Genomic DNA, 26,838 nt, shown 5'->3' with positions numbered 1-26,838 from the left:
TATAACCTTTCAAATACTGACCGAAGGTCAAATAACTAAACAAAAATAAAATAAATGCTTGATCCTAAAGAATATGCATTTAATTAAAGAAATATCAGCATTGTTTAAGTTACCGTACATGAGAGACCGCTTAACTAACGTTAAATAGGAGAGATGGCATTGTATTTTGCTTCAAAAGATTAGGGGCAAGTCACAGTTTCAAAACAACTATAAATTGCCAAACCTCCATTTAAAAGCGGTCTGAAAAGAATGACAAATAAATACAGAAACGGGCAGGAGGTTCAATAAAGGTAAACACACGTATGCTAAAAAGAGGGTGCAGTCGAGTCGACGTGCTATTGCCCAGTTTTCTCAGTAGTGCGGCATGAGAAGCTTATGGAATCTAAAACAGAATGAAAGAACAGATGAGAGCAAGCAGCCAGAACAATTCCAAGTTGCGGAGAAAGAGCTGACACTACACATTGTCTGGCATTCCCACATGGGACACGCCCCTTTGTATCTCACTGGCTAAGAGCAGATTGTTGGAGCAATTTTGCCGATCTTTTGGTTTGGTTCTCACCATTCCATTAACAGCTGCTGGCGAGACAGCCAGCTACACGTGTGCAGAAAAAAGTAACATTTTCATACAGTGGCTTAAAGTTGCTCGGCCCGCAAGTCATGGGCATGCCATTTAACAACTAGAACACATGAGTGCAGAAAAAAGTAACATTTTCACTCATGAGTGGAATCCTGGTCTAAATAAAAAGAAGCGTGGTTTGGATTGCCCGTCCACCCTCGTAGCATATTCTACAAATTCTATACTTGTGGTCTGCAATGTATTAAACCAAAACAGGCGAGCGTGTAATTTCCTGCTATTTCTGTAGAATGCTTTGAAAGGGCGCGCTGCAAGTTAAACAAGCCAGCAAGCCGGTAATGTTTGTGCAAACAAAACATGCGGGCGCGAACTAGAGTTGTGTGCGCGCGAAAGAGAAAGAGATCAGCAACAGAACATTGGAGAGGCGGAGCGAGGCACGCGCGCTTGTGCGCGTAATAACATAATAACAAGCTGGTGGCCGTCCTTTGGTAGCACTTGAAAAACCCGCTTACTAAATGTCTCGCCAGGCCAGCGCATGCGCTGGCTCTAGCAAGACATAAAAAGGAGAGAGCAGCGTTATAACGCCTGTGTGAATTCAGGTCATGTTCACTGTTCCCAACTAAAAACTGCTTTAGGCCACTAGCACAAACAAGAGTGTGTTCTAGAAATGCTGGGGCTGAATTGTCCCTTGCCCACATTATCAGATAGTATGGGTGAGTTATCAACCATCCCTGTACCCACCCCAACATGTGACAACGTTCTAAAGGGTAGAGTCAGAAAAGGAGTAAGAAAGACATGGTTGCCAGTGAGTGGCCTAACTCTTCTCCACTTGTCTTGGGATATGTGATAAAATGTCAGAGAGGAAACAGGACTGTTGAAGCTATCCATTTATTAATGCCCTACCACCTCTACTTAACACGAAAATACATTTTACAAATAAGCACTGACATGCCTGTATTATTGATCTCCCTACTTGCCAGGACTATAAAATAACAGCTCAAAATACACCTTCAAGGATTGGCATAATAGTACGTTATGTCTTCTAAAGTGTGGGAACATTTCTATTCCTCTCTTCATGAGTTTCGAAACAAAGCATAACACAACTGGAGACACAGCTACATGGGGGACAGTCAGAACACTGTCTAACTCTGACAGCTTAAATGGTAGTCTGATCAAGAGATAGGACGGTAAAGGTAGTTTTATCAAGAGATATGATTTGATGCAGGATTCATGAGGGCCGCAGGGCACATCTAAACCAAGTTGTGCATCTTAGGTCTGACATAAGGACTAAATGCCCCCGAGTTGGAAGCTTCATTTTCTTAGCGACTGAGGGCTGTTGTGGTAGATATTTGAGGAGTGCAGCGTCTTGCACATATAGGCACATGCACTAGCAATACCTTTGTGGTGGCATGGTGTGACAGAAAGAAAATGTAAGAAAAGGAAAATGCAGCACCTTACCTTCTACAGTTTGCAGGCAGGAGGTATTCAGCGTATTTTTGAGTATGTAAATATAGACATTGGAACAGAGGATTGATAAAGGTCGAGTGGAAGGAGTGCTCCTAATGAGCCCAACTCTTAAAGGAATCTTTTTGAAATGTCATTGTTCAGCATGCTTGCAGCTAAAAGCAAAACGTTCTTTACTGTGGATGAGGCAGTAATTCAACAAGCATTGGCCGCGCGCGTGAAACTCTGCAATAAAAGTCTGTCCGTTTCACTTGCGAGAGCGAGCAGCGCCAGGAGCGATAATTGCTACCATATGGGTCCGCGCGCTCCCGCAAGTGAATCTCCACACGTGCACGCGTTGCCATTGAAGGCAATGGAACGCGTGCACGTTTTTGGCTGGAAACCAAAATCGACGGCTAAAGGTCTTTTTGCCTATGCAGCCATGCGAGCTGCTAGGCGAGCCCTAAAAATGGGCCACCGTATGTTTTTTTATACCACTAAGGAGAATTGAACCAGTTAAGAACTATAACAATCATGCTTCCCCCTCACAGTATTGTCCCCAGTACCATATTGCCCAGAAATCTGGTCAAGTAGTGAGTCCCTCTTGACATCAGTGGTGCATATCCCATTTGTATAGTTTGTGCGATGCAATCATGAGGGAGTCCATGATAATCCGGTATCACTATGTCAGCACAGCTTTATACAGTCTACCCAGTTCCACTAACTTGTATAAATCTTCATGTATGTGAATGCGGATGAAAATGCTCATGTTGCTCTCCTGTTTCCCACTGCATTGTGAGCAGGCAGTCTTTTTAGTCCACTAGGGAAGGAAATTAAGTTGGGGCATGACTGTTGTATCCATATCTGTTGGTGTCCCGGAATCCAAGAAGCGTTCAAGCTTGTCTTAGTCATGGAATTCCATTGTCCAAACATCGCAAGTAATCAGCATATTAGCCAGCTCTAAGAGGCCAAAACAAATCTCCATCTTCTTGAGCCTTACCCTTTGTGCCAGGAAGCGCTTTCTATTTTTTCAAAGTTTCAGTCGAGGAGTCTTGTAAGGCAAAGTCTGAGGTCTACTGAGATGAATGCACCTTTATGCTTGGGTTCTTGAAGCATCTGGCACCCTTGTTGATACTGGACGAAGGACAGTATAATTTTTCTCAGGGTAGTAGGTTTACAAGTGGCTCGAGTGTGGATTATATGAGCATGCTGCAACTTGAGCAGGGAATACATTTTTTTTAAAAAGAATAATGCATTAGAGGAAGGCGATCCTGTCACCCTTTTTCTGATACCGCAAACCACAGAGAGACATATATTGTTTCTGAGATCCTTGCCCTCCAGCTCAATAAGCTTTGTTTGTATATGTCAGTGGTCTTGCTCCAAGTCAATTGCCTTAGGAATCGTTTGCTCCACCTTCATCACCCTCTCCCATGTCGCAATCAGGCAGGTGTTGAGCACTGCGATGTCTGTTCTAAGTGGCGTTATTTCTTAAGAGGTCCTTGCTGTGTTTCCTACAATAGGGAATACCAACATTTTAAGTGCAGCGACCTCCTTCAAAAATGCTTCTAGGGCAATGTCTTTTGACATGCTGTCCAGTGTTGTCATTGATTTGGCAGTGGTTTTATCCGCAAACTGTCTCAGCAAACAGCAACTGCCATTGAGGTTTCAATATAAGGGGGTGTATTGCCAACAGTAATGTCCTTATGAGCGTCCCTCAGGGTATTGAATGTGTTTGCCTACGTTTTAGAGGTTTTAGTGGCAGTATTCAGTTGGGCTTCATAAAACAGTCGCCTTCAAATGAGAAGCATCACGAGAGGCAGCTTTAATAAAAGCAGGTAGGCTTATGGTGTGTCCATGGGGACTTACTCTAGTTCTCCACTGTCTTAAATAGCGTTCAATACTATAATGTCAATGTATACCAATTGTAAGGATCCCAGAATTATGGTTTCCTCTTGCTTAGGGCTGGGCAATGTGTCTGCCTGTAAATTTGCATTGACAATATACAGCGTTGAAGGTGATGCCCGGGTACTGAGAATCAGAGACTGTGTATTAATTGCAGATTGTTCTTTTGAAATGGCCATTACATCATGAGCCGGTCGTCTGCAATATGGAGTGTGGTGACCTTTCAGAAAATGCACCATGTTGATATCACCGGTGAAACTCTGCTCCCTGTATGGTTGCTGCCCGTACCTGTCCCCTTTCTGCCTCTATTCCCGCCTACCAATACCCCTGCTTTCCCGCTAGTGGTTGCAGTTCACCTCTGTTAGCTGGTAGGTCAAGCAGCTGTCCCGCACAAGGTCACTCTTTAGTTTGGTTTAGGCCCACGTCATGCTCCTTACTGCTCACACGGTGTAAGGGATTCTCTCTGTCATGGCCAGTCAGGGTTTCATGGCATGAACCTCAGACAGACTTCGGTTTCTTCCTTCTAAATACGCCTCACAAGCACGGTGGTCCCCCGTAAATGTCATGTGATGTTAAAATTATTTCTAAAGCGCACGGCTGCCCCAGGGGCCTCCCTGTGCTAGTCACCGGAGAGATCATCAACCTAACTGGAAAACAGCCAGGTTTTCATCTGTTTCTGGGACTGTAAGTGGTCTTGAATCTTCCTAAGGTTGTGTGGCATGGAGGTCCATAGGGTCGGAGCTAAGACTCGAAAGGAGCAGCCTCCCATTCTGGCACTGATATGACGGGGGATGTGGGACAGGTTTAGATTGGCTCTAGCAGCATGTAAAATTGCATCATGGGAGCTAGGCTAGGTGCTCCTTGCTTATAACGGATTTTGTGGGAGATGCATATGGCATTGAACTCTGCATTTGCTGATGGGAACCCAGTTAATCTTGGAAGATGGGAATTGGAGCTGAATTTAGGAAGGGAAAAAGGCAGTCTGGCGGTGGTGACCTGCAATTGGTTCAGAACAGACTGCATTGTGCCCAGATACAGGATGTTGCAGTGGTCCAGATGTGAGATGAGTTAGAATTGTACAATAAATTGGTGTACTTGCTAGGAGAGGAGTCAGAAAAGTGGCTTAAGGTTCCTAAGGATGCCGACACAATGACCTGGTAACATCTTAACTCAGGTTTCAAAGGATAAGGAATTATCCATCCATACCCCAAGATTTTTCACCCATGATTTCGGTTCGGGGGGGCATAGTATTTCTCACCACCATTGATCACTCCAGAGATAGGTATGCCTGCCCAACAGGAGGATCTCCGTTTTATTGACATTGAGTTTTAAGCAATTTTCATGCATCCATCCCATGACCGCTGTTAAGCAGTTTTTAAAGTTGACGCAGCTGCAGCCAGGGGTCTGACGTAAATGTTGAAAAGGGTGGGGCTAAACGCTGATCCCTGGGGATGCCATTTGCCAGCGCTCTTTGGGATGAAGCTAACGAGGGGATACAACTTGAAAAGACCACTCTTTTAAAAAGGAGGTAAACCAAGTCAGCACTTTGCTCTGTACTTCCAGTTAAGTGAAGCGAGATAGTAGAATCACATGAGAGACAGTGACAAAGGCCACACTTAAATCTGGGTTATGCCATCATCTGCAGAGCTGCGAAGGGCTTCAGTGAATGTTAGAAAAGTGGTTTCAGTGCTATGGGATGGTCAAACCCAGTTCTAATATTTGATTTGATTTTGTTCAAGAAATTTGTTTATGATGTTTCTTACATGCATCTCCATAACCTTGAATAAAAATTGCAGGAGGGAGATTGAACGATAGTTTTCTGGGTGCGTGGCATCTAGTGAAGTCTTTTTTAAAAGAGGGATAACCTTGGCATTTTTCCATGATATTGGTACTACTGCAGTACTCAGCTAGATACTGGCTACTTCCAGAAAGATAGGTTTAATACACTCTTGACGGGTATAGGGAGTTAGTAACCTCTTTGGAAGATGAGATGGGCAAAATACAGACTGAAATAGGGCTAGATCCGGACGCCCCGGCTAACATCTTACAGGAAAGACAGAATAAGATAGTTGTTTTGAGTGGTGAATTGGATTCTGTCTTGAATTCACGGATGCTTGAGAGGTGGGAAGCGAGTAAATTAGCCCACTTTCAATATGGAGAGGGAGCTGGGAAGCTATTAGCTTGGAAAATAAAAACTGATCAGACTAGAAACAATATCGATGCAGTCATTTCTGGGGGGGAAACATATTCTTCTGACGAAGATATCGGACGAATATTTCGGGACTTCTTCCGTAATATATATCATGAAGATAAGAATATCGAGAAAGCGCAAGTGGAAGACTGGTTGAAGGATATATCCCTTCCAGAATTGTCTCTTGAACAGAGTATTTCTATAGATCGTGAGATTACGGAGGAAGAGGTCAAGCGGGCTATACAAAAATGTAAAAAGGGTAAGGCATCGGGTTTGGATGGCTTGCAATCTGAAATCTACACGTCCTTGGAGTCGAAAATCCTCCCATATCTTACAGTACTGTTTAATCAGATTCTTCGGGAAGGTATACCTCCTCTATCTTCTTGAAACAGTGCCTCTATAACCTTAATTTTGAAATCAGGAAAGCCAGCTTCTAGTTGTGGTTCGTATAGACCGATTTCCATTCTAAACTCCGATTATAAAATATTTACGTCGGTTCTGTCAGACAGGTTGGGAGCAATAGTGACTGGGGTACTGCATCTAGACCAGAAGGGCTTTGTGAGGGGCCGTCAACTATACGAGCTGACATATGATCTCATTGCAGCCATTGATATGGCTACGACAGAGTCTCTCCCATTAGCTATTCTCACGTTGGATGCAACCAAGGCCTTCGATAGGGTGAATTGGGTTTACCTGTCGAGGGTCTTGAGTAGGTTTAACATCAGAGAGATTCTGCCGAACTGTGAAACTCCTATATCAAAGCCCTTCTGCCTCCTTGTTGATAAACGGAGAGCTGTCTGATCCATTTAATATATTGCGTGGTACGCGCCAAGGCAGCCCTCTCCCCCCCCCCTCTTATTCGATCTATACATTGAACCTTTCGCTCAACGATTGAGGGATGAGCGTAATATCAAATCCTTCATGTTTGGGGGATGGGAGAAGAGGGTAGCCTTGTACGCGGATGATATCCTTGTCTTCTCCTCGGAGTTAAGCACGGCGCTTCCCAATGTGACGGCACTGGCACTTGATTTTGGGAAAATTTCTGGATACGAGATTAATGCTTCCAAAACGGACATCATGGTTTGGAATGATCCCGTATCCACGGAGGGGGTACAATTGAGCGCCAGTCTACGGTATTTAGGGATTAATATCGTCAGAGATATAAATGAAATTGCATCTTTAAACTTTACTACTGTTGCTAAAGAATGTAGAAGACTCATGCGATCTTGGTCTTCTCTTCCCTTGACAATCTTGGGCAGAGTAAACTTAATAAAAATGTCCATATTACCAAAAATATCATTTTTGTTTAACACCATTCCTCTTTTTTTTAACCTTCCTTAATTATTAAACTTCAAAGTCATATTAGCTCTTTTATTTGGAATGACCACACACCCAGGAGTGCCTGGAAAAAACTTAGGCGGCGTAGAGAGAAGGGGGGTTTGGCGGCACCTGATCTTCAACTATATGCATGGGCATTTCAGCTTTCCCATGCCAGGATGCTGCTAAAAATGCCCTCAAACTCAGTCATTGGTTGTATGTTTGCAGCATTGCTTAGAGGGGAGGGGGTGACCCAGCAGGGCTTCTTGTTTAAATTTGGTGACCCGAAATTTTTAAAAGAAGTGAAATTGAAGGTGCTGCGAGACATGGCAAAAACGTGGAGTAAACTCAGATGTTTGTTAAAGATTGATTACTTCACAAGTAGGGCACCATTGTGGGAATCACCAGGCTCTCCAGCTTGGTTGATGGACAGCCTTGCATTACCTCTAAGGGAGGCGGGGTTGGAGGTTTGGGGGGATCTATTGGTGGAAGGGGGTTTGCTTCCATGGGAGGCTCTAGTATCTAAAATAGGACCGGGCCTCTCTAGGTTCAAGTTCCTTCAAATTGCAAGCTGGACACACTCACAGATCTCTGCTGGGAACAGATGTTTGCTAGGAGGAGCTAGTAACCTAGTGACACAGCTACTGGACAAACCACCAGCCCGAAAGGAGGTCTCAATATGGTATGCGCTATTATTAGAAGAGCTGGATGGCGAATTCAAACTGCCAGATATGTTGTGGGCTTCTACCATTATGGACCAGAATATCGAGAATTTGTGGTTTACATCTTTTAAGACCATGTGGGACATTGTGAAACCTGCTTGGCTCCGTAGGAACCATCTTTTTACCCTACATAGGGCCTATTACTCGCCACAAAGACTCTCTAAATTTTCTAATGGTACCCTAGTGGCATGCCCTAAATGTGATCTGATTGCTGCCTCAGACATACACATGTTTTTTGAGTGCCCCCTTTTGACCCCATATTGGAAGGCGATTAGTACATCACTCTCATCGGTTTTGGGCCTTGATGTCCCAATAACTTCATCTCTTGTAATTTTTGGAGTTTCTCCTGAAGTTCGGGGTCCAGCAAAGAACCTTCTTTTTTATTGCATATTACTGGCCCGTAGGGAAATTTGCAGGAAATGGAAGGAACCGACTCCTCCTACTGAGTTTGACTGGCGTTCTGCAGTTTTGCAAACTTCTAAAACTGATCTAACGAGAGTTGGTAATTCTACCAAAAGAAGTTTCTGGCTTCAGTTGAATTGGGTGTAACTGCGGTTTTGGGCAATGGGTTTTTTTTTTTTCCCCATGGTCCAATGATTAAGCCGCTTGAGGTGTTCTAGGCGCTGCATATCCATTAGGGCGCCCTCGAGACTGTGTGCAATGGGTACTCGACTGCAGTTATAACTTCCTTCTCTCTGTCCCCAATGGTTGTCTGGCGGGGAGCAATTTCTTGCGCCCCCACTTAGCAACCAAGGGCGGAAAATGAGGACCAAAAAAAAAAAAAAATACACTCTTGACATTTTAAGATGCAGTTAGGTTTCGATGGGCTCTCCGGAGATTCAGATTGTACTTGATACATTAAGGTCGAAATAGTGTCGACGTCAAGCAGGGCCAGTTGATCCAAGGGTGGCCATTGCATGTGGGTAAGCCTTGTGTCAGGGGAGGGAGGCAAAACTGATTCCTCTTCCTTGTTGAAATGAAGAGAGATATAGTTGACCTTATTGCCAAAGTAATCAGCAAGTTTGATGCAGTGACTGTTTGAAGCCTCCACTAATTTGGGGGTGGATACAAGTTTAGTGAGGCTATTAACAATAGAAAAGATTTCCCAGGTGGGATTACAGATTTAAAAAAAAAAATAATTCTGTCTGCAAAATAGTCAGCAGGCACTCTTTTAATCAATTTCTGGTAGCATTTAATTGCTCTCATATATTGAGTTTTTGAGACTGTATCATAAGATGTGCGCCACTCACGCTCTAGTTTTTTTACAGTGCTTCTTTTCCATCAGCAGTATTTTGTTGAATCAGGCAACTGAGAGCTGTGTCCTAATTCTGTAGGACTTGGCTGGGATAAAATGATCTAAGGCAGAGATGATTCATGCTTTGGTGCAAGACTCTGCCCGATCTATAGTAGAGTCTAGTTAGGGGACCCTAGTCTCAATGAAACTTGAAAAGGCAGATGGGTCCAATTTATGCCATTGCAACACAGAATTGCTAGTACTGGTATTCATAGTGCTAGGAAGGTCTATGGTCATAGGCACTATGTAGTGGTCTGACAAGGTCACCGGGATAGGGACATTTGTTAGAAGGAAAGACATATTACCAAAAACAGGGTCCAACAGATGGCTGGCAAATGAGTGGCCTGTTTTACTAACTGGGCTAGCTGCTGGGTAGCCAGGTCATTGTTAATATCTTGGATTTCTTGGTCATTGATTAAATCAAGATGCAAATGCAAGTCTCCTAAGAAGTTGAAGTTAGACAGTTGGAGGGAGAATGAAAGATTCCCTGAACTGTTTAGAAGGGCCAGGAGGTCTGTAAATCAGAAGGCCTGAGAAGGTGATATTTTTCTTAACGGATAGTTTAAATAGCATAATTCACAGTCCTCGATAAGGCCAGAGGACAGAGTGCACTCAATATTGGTTCTATAAATAATAGCAATGCCACACCCTCTGCTTATAGGCCTGTCACATCTTTGTATGTGGTAGCCCAGAGGGAGGGCCAAAGCAGGTTCTGCATATGTGGAGTGGGTAAGCCACGTTTCGGTGAGAAATAGAACATCGAGTTTATGACCCAAAACTAGGTCAAATATAGCAGTATAGTGCCCGAACAGCGAGCGACAGTTAATGCTGTGCATTTTTAAAGTTAGTGACATAGATTTAGATATAGTTATTTACTTATGCCTCGGCTGAGCTGGTGCAGAGCACAACAAGGTTCCATCTGCCATCTTCCTTTGGCACCAGTTTCCTCCCCCTTTTGTTTTCCAACTTTGGCTGGAAAGACCAGGTCAGCCTTTTAGTCCTTTGGTTCTTTCAGGTTCTATACTCTTTGTATGAGGTCAGTTAATTATAGTGATGACAATTTGTAGTCATATGTAGCTTCCTGACATGTTTTCATTACAATGTAATTTCTGCATCTTTTCCTAGAAATCTGGAAGTTTCCTGGAAATCTGGAACTGCTTTATCTTTTCTTATCCTCATTGGGTCACCTTCTTCTGGGCCTTCCCTAGGAGAGAATAGTTGCTCAAGGATCTGGAGGTATGGCCGGCTTGAATGCTTTTTGTTATGACCCAGTTGGTTCTGTTTGGTCGTAGAGTGTTTGGATCACCTTGATGTTTGATTTCTTGCTCTGGGTCTCTTCTTGGGCAACCTCCTGCTCATATATGGTAGAGCTGTACAGCTCCCTGGAAGGGGGAGGTTCTATCTTGCTTCTTAATCACTATGTTTCTATTCCACTGACCATGCTTATTCACTTTTTGTCCAAATGTTTGGCATGACTTTTTTCTTCCCTTCCTGTTTCTGGGATCCTACTACTGTCTGATTACGTAATGAGGTGGCCATGAAATCTTGTAGCTCCTTGTGTGTGGTCCAGAGCGGAACTTTTCCAAGAGGAACTGCAAGAACTTGTTTGCCTTCAGTGTCTTTTGGATTTTAGTACACTTTCAGTTAGACATCTAATGTATAATCCCTTCTTTCCCTTTCAAGGCAGGTTTTTCTCACCAGTTCTACAATTTGGTGTCTCTGGATTTGCTCCGTCTGCTCGTGAGAGTAGCCTATGGTTTTGTATATTTCTGATCCTTGGTTGTAACAGAATGTTTAATTTGCTTGGAGAAATGGAGTTTCTCTCAGGATGATGCCTTTTAAATGCAGGTCCTCCTCAGGGAGGCCTGGAGGGTTTGGCATGTTTAAGGATGGTTCTGTACATTCAGCAAGAATTTGATTCACTCTAGTTTTATCAGTGATCTGTTATTTTTTTTATTATTTTTTTTTAGCAGAGTTTTATATAGCGCAAACTTGACCCGAATCCAATCAGGTATCAGAGCGCTCTACATAGCACCAGTTACGTTAAATGAGGACACACATTCATTTTTTAATGTGGTTTTTTTGGTTAGGCACTGGGAGATTAAGTGATTTGCCCAGAATCACAGGCGGTTTAGCATCATTACCAAGACTCGAACCCAGTTCCCCCAGGTCCGAGGTCGAGCGCCCTAACCGTTAGGCCAACTCCTCACCCCTATGGATGGTGTCCTCAGTATCGTTGGTTGTGCTTTGTCCAGAGGAACAGGAGGCTGTGGGATCCTGAACTTTGGGTGTATTTCATGTCATATCTTCCTGCACAGTGTTCTTTTCTGTACCTGTGCCTCTGCTAAATGTAGTTTTCCATCATCACTGCTGCTGAGTAACTACTCTAGCTGCTGGGGCTCTACTTCTCAGATGTCTAGGGGAGACAGTTCCCATTTTCTCTCCTGCTAACAGGCTAATGTAATAGGATGTTCCAGTTCAACAGCAGAATAGAGTTGTCATCACAACAGGTGATAAAGGGCACAGTTGGGTGGCCACCTGCGGGTCCTTTCAAGCTTCATTCTCCAGGCTCAAGATGGAGTGTCATTACTCTTTTTTGGAGTTGTAGTAGTAGCTGCCTTTTGATTGGTGGTAGTTGCAGCCTCATCTCATACATTTTTGGTCACTGCTACCTCCCAGCTTTCATTTCCCCCTCTAAAGTGGTTTAGGCTTATTAGAATTTCATTGGGCATGTCTCCTGCTGAACTGGGCAGAATTTCCCTTCTCTCTCACCAGCACAATTACATGTGCAAGCCAATCAGGCAGTTGCCCTCTGCTGAGTTTTTCTCCCATCTCTCCGCCCATCTGTTTTTTTTTAGTCTTTCTTCAAATGTTCTGTGTGACATGGGGGCGAGTCAGTGCTGGCTGTATTGAACCTTTGGCACTTTGTACATTATTTTTTTTGCATATAAAGGTTGAAAAGGTTCTTGCTATTCTACCTTGAGATTTCAGAGGTAGGCATTCATGGAGGTCTGAGGTTGCTTTGAAGGGACTGGCACTTTCTGCTCTGTAGCTTCTCCGTGGTTGATCTGTGACTTGGCTCCTGCCCAGAGCTCATGTTCTTCACTGGGTTCTATTTCTGATTGAGCGGGCTCTGCATTTCTCTCCTTTTGAACTTTTGGAGAATTTCCTTGAAAAAGGATACTGTAATGGGTCTATTTGTCTCAGCCATCACGGCTGCTGTGCTGGAGTATTTTACAGACAGGTTAGCCAAGTTAGTCTGTTCTTCCCATCAGTTCTCTTGGGCAAGTTGCGAGCCAGGTTATTGCTCTACCTTCTTTCTGTCGCAACCAATCAGTGCTATTTTTCCCTGTCTATGTACAGGGGGATTGCCTTCACCCTTTTTGGGCGACGGAGTATAATCCTGGTATTTATCAAGTATGGGTGTGCGTGGAAGCATTTAAGCAAACTGTGTGTTCTGTCATGTGATGGTTCAAGTCTGTGAAGTTTTCAGCCTTGCTACAGTCTGTGTTCTAGTTTAGCCTCTTAGGTGGATATGGTGCATAAACTGGAGTTGAAATTTGGTTCAGGTGTTCTCCTCTGTATCCTTAGGTTGATTCTCTGTTGTGTTCCATTGCATTGCAAATTTCCCATGTACTTGTAAATATTTGGTATTTCATGGAGAGTCTCCATGCCCAGTGTGAGGCACTGGCTTGGGACATCCTAGCACTGTAAAGGAGGAGACAAGGGATTAGTCCTAGGATGTAATTTCTTATTTACTCCTAATCTTAAATACTACTGGAACCATCTTCCTTGGCCTATTCCTTAAATACCCTTCCCTCGTTCCCAGTGAGTCTTGCCTTTCATTCAGAACTTTTTGCTTGGACCAGGTTTCAATGCCTAGTGTTGCAGGTTTGGCTGTTTGTTCTCCACCCATCATTGGACTCAGTTTCTTCCCGTCATTATCCACATTGTAATGTCCTGATTACTTACCAGTAATTTTACTAATAGGAGTCTAAGGTCTTCTGAGTAGCAGAAATCATGTTCAGTTCCACCGTGGCAGGCGACTTACTACCCTATATTGAGATCCTCTGCTCTCAGATTGGTCTCTCTTTGCCGACAAGGGAGCTACTTCCACAGTGGATCACTTTACAGCACTGAAGGGTTGCTGCATAGGGGCTGAGAGTTTTCTCCCTGCTAAGGGGAGTCAGTCTGCTTTTTCTCTGCCTGTGTCTGCCATGCGGGACACTGGCAAGGAAAATGAGTGACAGTAGTACCACCCTCAGTAGGGTGATTCAACCTTCACTGTGATCTGGTGGGCCCTTGATGGTTGGGCCAGCAGTACAGAGGTTTACACCAGCAGAGGCTCCACTGATATAAACCTTGTGCTTACCGCAACTCTTACTAGAGAGGAAAAGCATGGAATTGGTGGGGTGGGAGCATTGCTGCAAATTGGCCCAGCTCTAAATGAGGCCTTCATTGTCACTGTCCTTGGACTCTCCCCCCTAGATGTCACTGGTTAAAATATCAGCCATACCAGCTGTATCCTGTAATTCTGCATGTGATCTTTAGTGAGTATTCGGTGCAATATTCCTAAACTAGGAAGGGAGAAGCTTGTTTTGGAAATAAATAAATAAAACATTTTGGAAAACTTTTTTATAAGAAACCATGCGAGGTTGTGAGGCAAAAAGCCTTCTCAATAGAATGGAGGCTGTGACAAGGAAAGTGTGGTCTTCAAGTTATGAAGATTACCTGTTAGTATTCTAGATTTTTTTTTATGTCAAACATCAACATGTAAAGTTCTGTTCCTCTTGTGCCTAGATTAGACAAGGAAGAGGATTTGTGAATTGGGTTACTAACGGGCAACTCCTGAAGACAGCAAAGCATTTTACTAAACCAGTGATACTTATAGTACCACCTTTCCGACCTTTACATGCGGGCTCCTGGTCAATAGCAACACTGTGCTGCTGTTTATTTGACTGGGCACTAACATTCAGAACAATAATAAATATCTTTCACCGCTTGGGATTTATCGGGCCCGTGGCAGGAGAGAGGATCGCTGTGAAATAAGATTGATAGAGTGAAAGATTTTGAACTTCGTGAAAGGAGGAGGACTGAAGGATTTCAGAAAAATAATAATTGATTATTTTCAAGTGATTATCTTTTGAACATAGTGAAAAGAGGAGTATTGAAGAAATTATGAGAAATAAGAATTGATGGAATTCAAGAGACTTAATAAGGAATTAGGTGTGAGACGTTTCTATTTCAAAGATCAATTTAGATATCTGGTTGCGCGCCGCAAATTTTTGACACAACGTATTCGATGTTTAGAAAAAGAAGAGAATTCTTCTCTCTAAAATACAAGCTCTGATGAAGTCCTAAGGGAAGGACGAAACGCGTAGGCAGAAAGGCTGTTGATCTATAGAAAATGCAACTGTGATCTACAAATCGATTTTGTATTGTCGATTGAAGCAACTCGTTGAAGAATCAGCAAATTTGAAATAAGAAAAAAATAAAAGGCTACTGAAACCTGAAGGAAAGATTTCATGGACTCTATTTTTTGATGTTCCTTCCTAACTGTACTCTTTTATTGATTGTGGTTTTGATGACAGTGAACCACAGGAAGTTGACCATCTAACATTTTTCAATTGGGTGGTACTGTATGTGTTAGTTGCGCACATTGTGTTCCCTTACTAACATTATAGTATATTAAATCTGTTACAAGAGACAGTTTTGCACAGTGCACATCCTCAACTCATGTGTTCCACTTACATGTGATCATGAAGAAACATTAGACAAAGTTGAAAAAACAATTGCCTAGGATCACACAATTTGTTCAAGTGAGAAAGCCAGGATTGATCCCAGTTTTTTTGGTTTCACATTGTGAAATTCAGCCACTTGATGTACATGCTTTGCTTCCCTTATGCCCATTTTACACCACCCCAAACATCCCGTCCAATCGCCAACCTGCTGGCGGACAGACCACAGGCAATGATTTGTGGCCCCTGGTAAAATGTTTGCTTGTACCCATGCCATAAATTCAAGTGCTGATAATAATAAAGAGACTATGACGAGGCATTGCCTAGACAATTTGTAGCAAAATGAAAGTGTTTTATTGGATGATTATTAGGGGACGACACAAATGACTGTTGCCTACTGTGGATTCAGGAGAGCTGCTTTCCAATCTTGGTTTACAAACAAAACTTATGGTTTGTAATTGTGTTCCCCCCACCCCCTGGAAAATCATATAAAATAAGGAATCTATTCCATTTTATTGTAAACTTTGTAATGTATGAGAATTGTACAGTCTTCACTAGATCTACGCGAGTTAAAAAAAATATCAATTTCATACAAGCCACCTGAAGTATTTGGATTTCCAAAACATTTGCTATAGTGTTTTAACTATCAATGAAACTGGTTGAGGTCTCTTGTTGTTCTGTGAATGTTAGCAAAGGGCAAGACAAGGCCTAGTTTAAAAAAATCAGTGATGTGTAAAGTGTTTATTGTAAACAGTTTCTGAATTCAGGCTCAGCATGAGCATCAGTAATTTAACATAAAATATGTTTGACAAATGCAATGGTGTCAATTCACATACTTGATATGGACGCTAGAAACAGGCAGTTTCCTTCATTAAGCAATAGTCTGATCATGGTCACCTTCGGCATCACACCAACAAAATGGAAATATACCACAGCATGGCTGCAACCAGGGCTTCCACATAGCATTATACATAGAGAGCTGCTGAGGAACGGGCGTTATGGTCTTCTGATGGTCTGCTACGGCCTGGTCAATTCTTTTTATCAGCTCGAGGAAACGGGGCTCAGTATCTTGAGAAATGGGTTTAGCCTCAGAGGGATCTTTGGACAGGTCATAGAGCAATGGAGGGTAGTGATGGGCTACAAAGGGCCCATCACAATGGCACAGCATTACATCAAAACAGCCAACGCCCCCTTCTGGGTGAAATATTGGAGTGATATAATGAGCCTTCCATATTGCACCACCTGTGGAAAAAACATAGTTAAGAGATATTGAATCTTTTAAAAATGTTATTCATCTTTATCTCACAAGACAACTATTACAAAGCAAGATAGTGAACACGTTGGCTCCAGTCTATTCATCATCATGATAATACTTTCATTCGGTTTATTAGAAAATGAACCATATAGAAGCAGTAAATATACATCTCAGCAATACATATAATCGAATAATGCCAAATACACTGATTAGGACCACAAGAAGAATATCCTACAAAATAATTAATACAACACTCTAAATTAGGAGCGGTAACAATTCACTTATAATCTCAATTTAATGGGCTCGTTCAGAAAGCCAGCCACAGACCAACAAATATGCTCTGTAGTAAATGCTGAAATTACCAGTTTCCCCACACTGGTTTAGTGTCTTATTAACCTTCCCATTCATTATTATGTTTAGATCACACCCGATTGCAATAGGTCCAACTTCTTACCTCCACTAAGAAATGGGGTCTCTCCCTGATTAGGGCTGTAGATTGATGTGAGGATCAACCATCTGCCACCTTGTGCCCCTCTAACTGCCATCTATCTTTGCACCCAATCTTTCAATTGCACTTCTACATGGAAGGTGGAGGTGGACGTGCAGTACACCAGTATGCCTACTCCCACTGCTTTCATAACAAATGAAAAGAACTGATGTGGAAATTCCTTGGATCTAAGGCGGCTCTAATCGGTTGCCAGGAGAGGGGTCTCCAGAATTATCCAATATCCATGTCTAATAGAGAGTTAATGCAGCATTCTACCTGTTCTAGCATCTGACATTATATGTTGTAATAGTAAGTCTAAGCCTATGTTTTAACTATACATGCATGTTGTATGAGATGGTGTGTTATGTTCCATTGTGTCATTTACGGTATCAATTGCCCCAGCGGTATGGTAGAGTAGTCTGGCTCTCACCCAAAGTAAGTCCCCTCTTCTTAATCCAGTCCTGACTCAGAATTTTAACAGCAATTTTCTAATGTCATTTGTGCTAAATATGATGACTGTCTCACAGCTGTGTACTATAATATAAGAGTGGATATACTTGTGTTGGCCCCAGTTGGCCTGTCCTGCCACATGGTTTATTCTTAGCAATGTAAGATTTTCACACCTCTTAACCTCCCTTCATTTCATATGTTTTATATATCAGTTCAAGCATCTAACATTTCCTGTTCTGGTAGGCTTTGCCTCTGTCCATCTTCAGAGCCTGGTGCATCTACTGTGCTCCTGGGCAGCTCTGAGTTGACTTTCTGGGGCCCGGCTGTGTTGATTCTAACATCTTTACTTGATTCTGGGATCTGACCGGTCCGGCCACTAGTTTCACTCGTCACTCTTTCGTAGGCTTATTTTCTAGATGGTGCAGGACTCTGTGGTGCAGGACTCTGTAAGAACTTTTGTTGGCCATTGCTTCTCCTGCTAGTCTAAGATGATACTGAAGGGGTGCCCCATGTTTATCTGACTTCAGGACTTTTCAGAAATTATGTCACAGGACTAAACCTCGCATTTTTTGTAGTGTGATTACCAGGCGATCATGAGGAACTATAATTTGCACCTTTGTAAGACATTGAACTCTTTCACAGCTCCCTGCAAAAACCTGATCTATGTTGTTGAAATGGAGTGCCCATGCCAGGATATCCAGCAGTCTCACTATCCAGAGCTTTCCTATACCATCCTGTGAACTCTGAATTTGGATGAGCTCTCCCGCGACCTCTCCAAGAAGGCCTTAAAAAGGCACTGCAACTTTGTGTATTTGCCCTCCATCCTCTTGGGCACTCCTCTGATGCAAATGTTGATTGGTCTGGAGCAGTTTTCTAAGTCTACTTGTAACTCTTTAAGTGGATGACATGAGCATCCAGCATCATTAAATGTGCTTTATAATCTTCCAGTTCATCGTTTTTTTCATCCATCATGGTCTCCACTATGTTGACCAATGTATTAGTTCCTCTGTATCCTTGCTCACCTACTTCAGGGCTTCTTTCATATGGATTCTAACTGCCAAATGTATCTCTTGAAAGAACTCTTTCACAAAGCATTTGGTTCTAGGTTTATCCTCTTTAGGGTTTAGATCTTTCAAATCATTTGTGTCTCCATCTGTCTGCTTGATGAGGCAGGTTGGTCCTTCAAATATTTTGGATGTTCCTTATTGGAGCAGGATTTTGATATTTACTTCTTCTCGAGTCTGCATGTAGAGAGGCAAGGGCCCAGGTTGCACGAGGCTGTCTGACTTTCTTAAATCACTGCAGCTGGGAGGCCACTTCTATACCTGACTATGGTCTGTCCATGACAGATCTAAATTTTGGCATGTGCCTTTCTTTCTGTAGCATTCTTAAATCCCTTATAAGTGCAGGTTGGCCCCCCCACCACATCAAAAGGCTCCTGCAATTTTCACTTCTGCTCCTTCGAGCTGGGTGCGAGAACAGTTCTGTATCCTTGCCCTTTCAACCTTAAACTTAGTCAATTTCCATAATATCCTTTGCTGCATATCATGGGATACCAATCCAGGACTCTGGGATTCAGTCGAGAAGGACCAGCCCTCACCTCTGTACTCCGCTACCCTTTTATCTGTCCTTGCTTATATTTAGGGAGACAGTATACTGCTCTGCTCATTATTACTGGTTAATCTCAATTATGGGCCCAGCTCCCTGTACACACAGATCCCCAATCATTCAATCCTGAGTGCCCTTTACCTGCCTTTTTATTTTGTCAACAGAGTATCTGGCCCACAGTTTGCCTAATTGAGCCCTGTCTGTGGCTTTTGGTAGTGTCAGGGGTTCCACCTACTTTTGTGGGAGCTGTCGTCCTGTGTCTCCACTAAGGGCTGCTCTCAGTTGCTCCTCAGACATTTATTTCTGGGGAGGATGTCCAATCCCCAATACCAGCCAGTCTCTAATAATTATTTCAGGATGGACTGTATATGCTGGCCAAGTCAGCCAGTTATTTGCTTCCCAACCCTACTGGTGATGCCTTTGTCCTAGCTTTTGGCCCCTCAGGCATCCTGGTTCACCAGCCTGCTGCCCCATCCTTTTCAGAGGGGCCAGCGAGTCCCACTAGCCTCCATCCTTAAGGGGTAGCACTCCTGCATGTCTGCCGGGGGCCTCTCTCACAACCATTCCAGCAGGATATGCATTTCACTGAGGGTAGCAATGCTCTTTCATGCTGTCTGCCTAGCTCCTCAGTATGCAAAATTCACAAAGTTGAGCTGCATCTGGTGCTCTTTTCTCCTGAGTCTCTTCACCTGGGTCCCAACTCTGAACCCCCCCATAGGAGTCCCTTCTAGAGCCTTTATCAAGTTTAGCTAACCTAGGGGAATCATTGTTGGGAAGTTGCTTTACCTCCATGGGAGCATGGAGTACATGGGCCACGCAGTCATCAATCACACTAGACTGAATCCCAAAGACTGAATTATGGTTTTGAACCAAATTTGAATTCTGAAGGACTTTCTGGTTAAGAAATAATGGTGGCATCCTCACAAGCCAAACTTCCCAGGACTCCCCAGATGTGCAATTCTTATAAGTTTTATGTATATTATGGCTTTGAAAACGACAATTGAATATTACTGATAATACAAATGTGTAGAAATTAGCGGCTTGCAGGATTTCAAAAGAAAATCTAAGGATACATTGAAAATGCATTTTTACAAAAATCTGTTGACAAAGGAACAATATGAATTTTCGTACTTCACGAACACCAGTTTTATTTTTTTCCAAAGATACATATCAGGGGCAAGATCCTACCTGGAAGACCTATTATTTTTGGGTTGGCCTCACATACAGAAAGAGTTTCAGAATATGTTAACATTTTTTTGGGTCCTATAGTTTCCACTTTACCTTCTTTTATTAGAGATACTAAGGACTTACTGAATCAGATCTTGGGTGTATCTTGGGGAAAGGACTATTTCCTTCTAACAATGGATGTATCTAGTTTATATATCACAATAGATCACTGTAAGGGACTAGAAGCTCTTAGATTTTTCTTGTATATGAAATGCTGCAGCAACATTCAGCGTTCAAGGGCGATATTGGATTTGATGAAATTTGAGATTGAGAATAACCTTTTCTTAGATCAGGCTGAACTGTACCATTGGGAATGCAGAACAGCAATAATTTCCAGGTTTGCTCTCTTAGAGATTCTATTCATGGGTTTGTATGAAGAGGCAGCATGCCTGGAGTGGCGATGGACACTGACCCAACTAAGTAATATTTTGGGGCAGATACATTGATATTTAAATGATATGGAAGGGGGTCAGATGATGAACATAAATATCATCAGTATCTTAATGACAAGAACTTTAACGTGACCCTTAGTTTGGAATATCATAAAATTAATTTACTCCATTGGATGTAGAACTTTATATAGAGAATCATCTGTTACTAGCATGAATGTTCCGCAAACCAACGGCTGTGAAAACATTGTTGCATGCTAGGTCAGCCCATCCTCTAGAACAAAAAGATGATATACCCACACACAACATCAGTTTCATGGACAAGCACTGGCTCCAGTGCTTCATTGGATTAATGCATTCCCTGCAGGGATCTGCATTTAAATTTATGAGAGCAGGTTTGAATCTGGGAAGGTCCACTCCGCCTTTCATCATTCTGAAGTTGACAAAATAATTACTATGGAGTTGAGTAACAACAAACATCCAAGAAACTCCTCAGGGTGAATTAGCTCTTTACAAATACACATTATGTTATCTATAGATCACTGGCACTGACGTGAGAACTCAGACTGTTCCACAATGTGCAAACCTTTTCAAATCTCCAGGGTACGTGCAATACATAGGTGAAATATTCAAAATTAATATTGATACAATTATCTAATTAGAGCAGTTTCCTGCAGATTTGTACAACATCCACCCTCCTATGGAAGTCACCCTAAGACTTAATATAAAAACAATCAACTTGCTTGACCAGCGTGTCTAAAAATAGGTACAGACAAACAAACATCCCTTTACAAGAAGGCAGATTTTCACCTTCTCACACAATGAATGCTCATTCTCAGCCAGGCCATCACAAAGAGTTCTGAGGCAAACACCAGACATCAACTTCCGTGACTGAAAAATTAATACAAACAAGTTAATGTTGACTAATGTAGAATTCAGGGGCGTAGCTATCATTAAAGCAACAAGTGCAGTGGCGTCTGGGCCCAGGCATGAGAGGGATCCACTGCATCCAAATATACCCACTTTTTACTGTCCAGCTAGGAATTTGGAGGCTCATTTCCATTGCTTATACTATGCCCATGACACCCTTGCTACGCTAAAGGGGAACTTGAACAGGAAAATACCTCATCATGCCCCCTAATTATGACAAAACATCTGCCACTAACCACCTAAAAATATCAAGAATCAAAAAACAATTCTAAGAGAAGAGGAGAAGCCCCGTAACTGCAAACTTAAAGTCTCTTGCAGCTTTAAGTGCAAAGTCTTGCTACCCTATTGAGTGTAAGGGATGCCTTTTCGGGAAACAGTTTGGCCTGTCAATACTATCGTTTCAAGCAGGGATGAATGTACAATATTTCACATAAAAGGACACCACAGCAAATGTCATGTTTTGCTCATTTCTCCATTGGAGGAGCACTTGAAATCTATCAGTCTGGGTTCCATGGGGACTTCATAAAAGTATTTTGAAATAGCTTAGCTGGAAAATGACAACGTTTAACAATGTTAAATTCAGATCTAAAAACTTAAGGTGGATTATGGTTTCACTACACGTGTTCGCTAAGGAGGATCATCCTTTCTTGAGCATGATTTTTAATTTTTTTTATTTTGCAGCCATCTCATTAAGACTTTGCTTGACTCTACCACGTCTAGACAATGGATTAATCCACGGTAACGACTTTTTAATTTGCTTTCACATAACCTTTAAACCGATTTTACAAACATCTGATTCAGCCATAAAAAAAAACCTTATGACTGACCCTTCCCAACAATGTATTTGTCTAGTCCTTGAGTAAAAACTTGTACATTCAATTTCCCCGAGGATCATGTCTGCATTCCCTAGTTTCTCGTACAATATACAAAGGACAGATCACACATCTCCCCACATGTTTATTAGAGACATTAATCTATTTATTGTGATGCTTCATATAGTGCAATGCAGCGTCTTGTAGTTAGTTCAGATACATACCGCACATTGTTGCTAATTTAGAGTCCTATGGCAAGTCCTAAATAAGTGGTCATAAGTTGTGCAATCATTTTGCAATATGATCTATATACTAAATTAATTTTCACTTCAGTTTGTGACTATAAAATGGCTTTGTACATCTTGTCCATAGTTCCGTCGTATCTAAGGAAGAGTTCTGTCATGCCTGAAAGCTTATTAAATACACATATATAACAGTGAACTGTTACATTTGTTGGTTCGACATCTGCGTGGAACTTTTTGTGGCTCTATTTGCCAATATGCCTATCGGACACAAATCGACTTGACAGCCTCCTCCGCTCCTCTGCCTGCACTTCATTCATATCTAGATTTCCAGAACCTACCTGAAGCTTAATCCCACCAAGACAGATTTTATAATATTTTCCGTAAACAACATGCAAGAAATAGTACGAACCTTGCTCAATGACATGAACCTTGACCACTTCAAACCCAATCTTCCACCCAAAGCTAAATCACTTGGATTCACCATGGATACCAACCACACCACCAAGGATAGATTGCTAAGAAAACTAAGACAACCTGGTACCAGCAGGGCCGGACTGGCCGTAGCGGGCACCGGGCAATCCCCCGGTGCGCCGCACGGGTGTGGGCCGGTTTTGGGCCCCTGGGGGCCGATTTTGTTACCGGGCCGTTTTTGCAGCATGGCTGCAAAATCGTCCCTGTAAAAAATTCAGTCGAAAACCGGCCCTGGCAAAGAGCTCGGCGGCACCCCAAGCCCTGAGGGGGCCGGCTGAGCACTTTGCCAGGGCCGGTTTTGGTTCCCAGTCCGGGCCTGGGTACCAGCTCGGACTGCTGCAAAAAGTGAGACAATTTCTCCTAGGAAGCAGCTTCAGGACTGCTGTTCAAGCCATTGTACTCACATATATGTATGATGAAAAAAACTCCTTATTTCCTGTCCACCCAAGCTCCACACTGGCCCCCCTCAAAGGAATACTACAAGCACGGCATGCCCGATTGATGGCCTATAAAACACATGATCACATTGCCATCATCCTGATGGAACTCCACTGACTTCCAGCCCACACCATCTTCAGAACCAGGTAAATCATTTACAAAGCAATCACAAGCTGCACTCCTACCTATGCGGTGACAAACCCACCTTCTTTATGGGCTCTCCTACATAAAAGACACCATTAGATTGGAGACAAAGAAGTGTAAATACATCGACTGACGCTTTTCATCTACACATCCATGATCAGTAGCACCATCACCATTAGGACCGCCCTAGTACTGCTACAAGTCAGGGAAAAACTCAAGATGCACCTCTTTAGGAACAGTACATCAGTATGTAGTACTATTCCACAAGCCAGCTTCCTCTCAAACTACTTTTTGAATGTGTACTTACCTTTGACTCTGTACAATGCTTCACTGCCTTAGGCTAGATTTGCACTAAATGAATATGATATACATACAAGTATGCATACAGAAGTTATCATTTTCAAAGAGATTTGTTAAAATGGAGAGAAATCATATTGGTGCAAAGCTAAGACGGAACTGGTCTGGGACACTGCCGTTGTGTGATAAAAATAGTATTTAGCAGATGTCTTTTCTCTTTTTTAATATATGTTGTACAATATGTTGTAAACTTACTTAGGGCTTTTACCCGAGATTGCTCATTACTTATATTTTAGGTTTGCCTACATTCCTGCAAATATATTAGAAGATATAGCCTGAAGAGCAGCTGGTGTGCATGGTGATTTGGAGCCCCGGTGTGTACACATGCTTTCCCTTAGCAACAAGTCCATTATGGAGGCCATTTGGTGTATTCTGGTTACCGATTGTGGCCATCTGGGATAGCTCTGTAAGGCAGATGACTACAGTGGTCTTTCTTTAGCACCAGTCCTGCCTAGAAGATGAGTGATACTAAAGCTGTTTCAGAAGACGCTAAATAGGAAAAACGATTATTTTTTAATCATTCCTTGCGATAATTAGTCTTTAACATTTGGAAATATAGATCAAAACGGCTATTCACACAGAAATATCCAATTGTCGGACCTTAGATACTGCATGCAAGTACCTGCTGCCAAGTAATTTGGCCCATGTTTGTGACGGGTTTATTTTACTTTTGATATTTACTTACAAAGGCAAATCAGGATTTGCATAGGAAAGTTGGCCAAAGCTAATCAAAGTAGCACTATGCCGTAAAACGTGCTACTTTGTGTCAAGGGGGCATTCTATAGGTGCACATGGGCGTTTCTATGATGCCACTAATATGTTTTGCTGCAAATCCCTATCTACTAACATTGATAGATCTGTTTATGCGCCAAAACCTTATGCCTTCTCGAGGCAGGTGTTACAGATTATTTTTTTTCTCGATGGTTTTCAAACTTTAATGTTTCACACATACAAAGTAGGGTAAGTATAAAAGCACAGTTTTTGTACGCTAATTCTCTCCTTCCAATACAAAGCCTGTGCTTGACAGAACGTATACACCCTTACTCTATGGTACAAGGCTATGCACATTGGAGCATGGAAGCTTAAAGTGTGCCAGCACTGCAGATAGACAAATAGTGCCATACCCTGTTAGGGATGGCACTGTTTTCCGCTCTCCCTTTAACACAACGCAGAACAGCAACTTTGGTTTTTGTGCTGAACTGCATCACATTTTAGTACATTTCCACCCAAAGAACACCGCCTTTTATCTTCTGATATGGGCAAATAAGAGAATTTTTTTTCAGAAATTCTCCAGTCATCAAATTTTTTGACCTATTTGACTTTAGCTATGATCATTCTTTACCACTTTCACCAGATGAAAGGCTACCAGACATGACAAATATCAAGCAATCTTTGACATTTCTCACATCATTTACAAAAAAGTTGATGTCTTTTCGCACTGGGTATTATTTAGATATTTCATTAGTTGCCAAAGCAAAACTAGCTCAAGCTATACTAAGCTTCTGACATAAGTGTTGATTCAGTTAAATGGCAAAAGTAGCGGAAGTGCCATCACATACCCTTTGACTCGGATGACATCACAGAATATGACATCACACATTCTTTGACATTGATGACATTACATGTCATTTGTCCAAGTACAATAAATGCTAGATCACTACCACTGAGTCATCAAAAGGATTCTTATAATGCATCTCATTCCTGACATGCATGACGCACTAGTTCAACAGTGCCAAGACATCCGCAGAACGCTTGCAATGCATCCATCCGGGTTTGCACTGTCCTTTGGTTTCAAACTGGTTAATGTAATTGCGGCATAAAAAAGTTTATGTATTTGTATGCTATGAACATGTCAATTTCAGCAGTAGACACATGAAAGGACGCAACACTGGTATATATTGGTAAGGTTTATTCACACTAACAGCACCGGCCTCCTGGTCACCGCAAACCGGCTGCCCTCAAATCCCGCTTCCACCCATGCCCCAATGCCGGTAACCTCGGCATCGGAAAGTGGCGCAAAGACCCAACATATCCCCCTTCCTTACAAAATCAATGTATATACAAAAGTAATGTGGATACAGCTTCCAGGAAAAAATGCATAATCACAATTACAAAATATGCATGAAACGGACCTTGGAATCTGTACAGAAAACGCAAGAGCGCTAGTAATCACACTGTTGAACCATGTAAAAATGAACAAACCAAACACAAATGCCAAAGAGCATGAAATGGAGACTAAAAATGAGCTCCATACCATAGTGAAAACATTAAAAACAACCATCACATCATGTAATCATCATACTTGTGTGGCACACGCTTTATTCCCCTTGAAGTTGGGCGACCTTCCGGAGACACCACAGAACCTTGAGGCAACCCCATAGCCATTGTTTCTCACACAACTTAGCCCTGGATTTGGGCACCACCACCAAGTTGCTCTTGTTCTACACTTTTTTGTTTTCCAAAACCGCAACCTGTTCTCGCACTTCCTTTACTCAAAATGGTGAGGAAAACCTTCACTGTCCCTTATGAATATGCCTGAGATTTACTATCCTCACATAATCACCCACTTGAACTTTGCATTTCCAACACTTGTTCCCTTTGAAAGTATACTTCTCCTGAACGCATTTCCGCACATCCAGAACTCCACATACCTTCTCCATGCCCAATTCTTTTCTATTCATCCACCCCCTGTTCATCCGTGAACTGCCACTCTGACTCTCAGACAAAAAGGAGTCATACCAGTACTAACATGTGGGGTGGTTCTAATAGCCCACAGCATATCCCTCACGGCATCTTTCCAATTTATGCCATTAACCAAGGCTAACTGAAGCTGATCTTTCACCA

At 42.4% G+C, this 26,838-nt stretch overlaps 1 protein-coding gene across 5 annotated transcripts in view; it reads right to left on the bottom strand.

Moving 5' to 3' along the window:
- LOC146805001 (arylsulfatase D-like) overlaps positions 1–26,838 on the bottom strand; it is a 439,444-nt gene that overhangs the window by 28,166 nt on the left and 384,440 nt on the right. For 4 of the 5 annotated variants that reach the window (XM_085622147.1, XM_085622149.1, XM_085622145.1 and 1 more), the window contains one exon: positions 15,516–16,423. In XM_085622147.1, coding sequence (XP_085478273.1) covers positions 16,053–16,423 — 371 coding nt within the window. In that variant the 3' untranslated portion in view covers positions 15,516–16,052. Of the gene's footprint in view, positions 1–15,515; positions 16,424–26,838 lie in introns of those variants that run through there. The other variant, XM_085622146.1, reaches the window with a different exon arrangement.

Source organism: Triturus cristatus, chromosome 8 (assembly GCF_964204655.1).
Source record: "Triturus cristatus chromosome 8, aTriCri1.1, whole genome shotgun sequence".
Classification (NCBI taxonomy): Eukaryota; Metazoa; Chordata; class Amphibia; order Caudata; family Salamandridae; genus Triturus; species Triturus cristatus.
The sequence above is the reverse complement of the archived record's forward strand: the minus strand, read 5'-3'. Positions and strand labels throughout refer to the sequence as shown.